At 37.8% G+C, this 2702-nt stretch overlaps 1 protein-coding gene across 8 annotated transcripts in view; it reads left to right on the forward strand.

Annotated features, from left to right (window-relative positions):
• Positions 1-2702, forward strand: part of Mtf2 (metal response element binding transcription factor 2) — a 46585-nt gene that overhangs the window by 20944 nt on the left and 22939 nt on the right. For all 8 annotated transcript variants that reach the window (XM_029545041.1, XM_029545039.1, XM_029545040.1 and 5 more), the window contains 2 exons: positions 2098-2193; positions 2391-2491. In XM_029545041.1, coding sequence (XP_029400901.1) covers positions 2098-2193; positions 2391-2491 — 197 coding nt within the window. The remainder of the gene's footprint in view (positions 1-2097; positions 2194-2390; positions 2492-2702) is intronic.

Raw genomic sequence — 2702 nt, forward strand, 5'->3', positions numbered from 1 at the left:
TTTTTTTTTTTTCGAGACAGGGTTTCTCTGTATAGTCCTGGCTGTCCTGGAACTCACTTTGTAGACCAGGCTGGCCTCGAACTCAGAAATCCGCTTGCCTCTGCCTCCGGAGTGCTGGGATTAAAGGTGTGCGCCACCAGGCCCGGCGGGCGGTCCTGTGGACTTCTGTGACTCAGATCTGTATCTTAGCACCTCAGAGGCTGAGGGTGAAACATTTCAACAGGAGTTCAAGGGGCAACAAAGTGAGTTCCAGGCCAGCTTGGGATACATAGAGAGGATTCCCCTCAAAAACCCCATTAAATAAAGTTAGTTTTAAAAGAGTGAAGTGAAACATGATGTTTGATTTATAGCATAAAAATGTAAGCATTTATTGTTTATGTGTAGATAGTGTATATCATTTTTGCTATATTGATATGAGAAAGAGGAAGATGCTAGAATTGATAATTATGTTGATGGTAATATATTCAAATTGTCAAGTTTTTAATAGTAACACTTTTGTGTTACTATAAAAAATTTATTTATTTATGTGAGTACATTTTAGCTGTCCTCAGACCCACCTGAAGAGTGCATCGGATCCCATTACAGATGGTTGTGAGCCATCATGTGGTTGCAGGGAATTGCACTAAGGACCTCTGGAAGACCAGCCAGTGCTCCTAACTGCTGCCCCCTCTCTCTAAGGTTTTTTTGTTTTTTTGTTTTTGTTTTTTTGTTTTTTGCTTTGTTCTTTATTTTGAGATGGTCTTACTATGTCAGGGTCACAGTAAAGGTAGTAGGTCTAGCTGTCTCGAACTTACTGTATAGATCAAGTTGGCCTTGGATTCACGGAGATCCACCTGCATCTCCCCCCTGAGTGCTGAGATTACTTACATATTTGTGTTAAAACACCCAGCCTTGAAGTGTCCTCCTCACGCCCCAAGACACGGTTTCTCTGTGTAGCCCTAGCTGTCCTGGAACTCACTCTGTAGACCAACCAGTCTGACCTCAAACTCCTGCTTCTGACTTCTGAGTCCTAGGATTAAAGGTGTGTGCAACCACACTTGCTGAAGTTTTTTTCTTTAGAATAAAAATGTTAAGGAGACTGTAGTTTCTTGCTTAGGTAACGCATAGAAATAATTGGTACTTCCAACTTTTGTTGCAGTTAAAATTCTCTTTGTGTACAGTATTAGACACTATATTTCTAGATTTCAGCCATGAAATAATTGCTATCTTTCATAATTAATAAATACAAAGAACTGTCCTTAAGTCTAGTAAGGAAGCACATAACTGCCTTGACTAGTAGTCTCTGTAGCCTTGCGCTATTAGTGTAAAAAAGATGAGTATCTGAACTGAGTATAAGTGTTCTGCAGAGTGTTATTAAATAATCTCTCCCAGTGTGTTTGTTTGAGTTTTTTTGTTTTTTGTTTTTGTTTGTTTTTTTTGAGTTAGGGTTTCTCTATAGCTCTGGCTGTCCTGGAACTCACTTTGTAGACCAGACTGGCCTCAAACTCAGAAATCCACCTGCCTCATTAGTTTGAGTTTTATTGCTTCAAAGAGACACCATGACCAGGACAGCACTTAATTTTTTTTTTTTTTTTTTTTTTTAAAGCATCTAATTGAGGTTTACTCAATTAATTGTCATGCATAGTGGCACCAGGCAGACATGGTACTGGAGAGGAGTGGAGAGCTCTATATCTGGATCTGCAGGTAGCAGAGAGAGAGAGAATGATGCTGGATCTGGTCTGGTTGAGCTTCTGAAACCTCAGCCTACCCTGCATTGATACTTCTTCATACAGGCCACAGCTCCATTAATGCTACTCCCTATGGAGTATGGTGGCCGTTTTCATTTAAACTACCACACTCATCCTCCATCACCATTCATACTCTATTTGAAATGATAACCATCGTGCCTTATGCATAAGAGCAGATTAAAGCATGTAGACAGACATCTTAAGTTAGAAAGAGAACAGAGCTAGAGAACTGAGCAGAGAATATTGTATGCAGTTGCTTGCTTTGTTGAACATTCTGATATATATAGTTAACACATGCCCATATGACTACACTGAGTTCTAAAGGTGTGGAATTCCTCATGACTGTTTAATATTGCTTTATGTATTTCAGGAGCCACTGGGAGTGGGGAAATGGTCTGTACAATATGTCAAGAAGAGTATTCAGAAGCTCCCAATGAAATGGTTATATGTGATAAGTGTGGTCAAGGTAAACAGTCATTTTTCTCAAATTTTATTAAATATCGAGTTAGCCTTTTGAAGACTAGTGACTGTAGATACTTGTTTTGCTCATTTGAAACATTATGAGATCTATTCATTTATAATATAGGGAACATGCCTTCTTGAAATTCTGTTCTGCAGTACTTGCTAATAGACTAGAATTTGCTTTCTGCTTTTTTGATGAAGGATATCATCAGCTGTGTCATACACCTCATATCGACTCGAGTGTGATTGATTCAGATGAAAAGTGGCTTTGTCGACAGTGCGTTTTTGCAACAACAACAAAGGTATCTTTTAAAAGTGTTTTGGGCTAAACATTATTAAATAGAATTTGTAAGACCTTATTGAAATGGCTATGTACATTGAAAAGTTTGTTCTGGATGAAATTAGCAGCTAATATTGGTTAGAAGAATTGTTTTATTAATGATCCTTAAATATCTCGAAGTGTTTTTTTTTTGTTTTTTTTTTTTTTTTGTGTTTTTTTTTTTTTTTTTTTAG

This window comes from Mus pahari, chromosome 13 (genome assembly GCF_900095145.1).
Source record: "Mus pahari chromosome 13, PAHARI_EIJ_v1.1, whole genome shotgun sequence".
Lineage (NCBI taxonomy): Eukaryota > Metazoa > Chordata > Mammalia > Rodentia > Muridae > Mus > Mus pahari.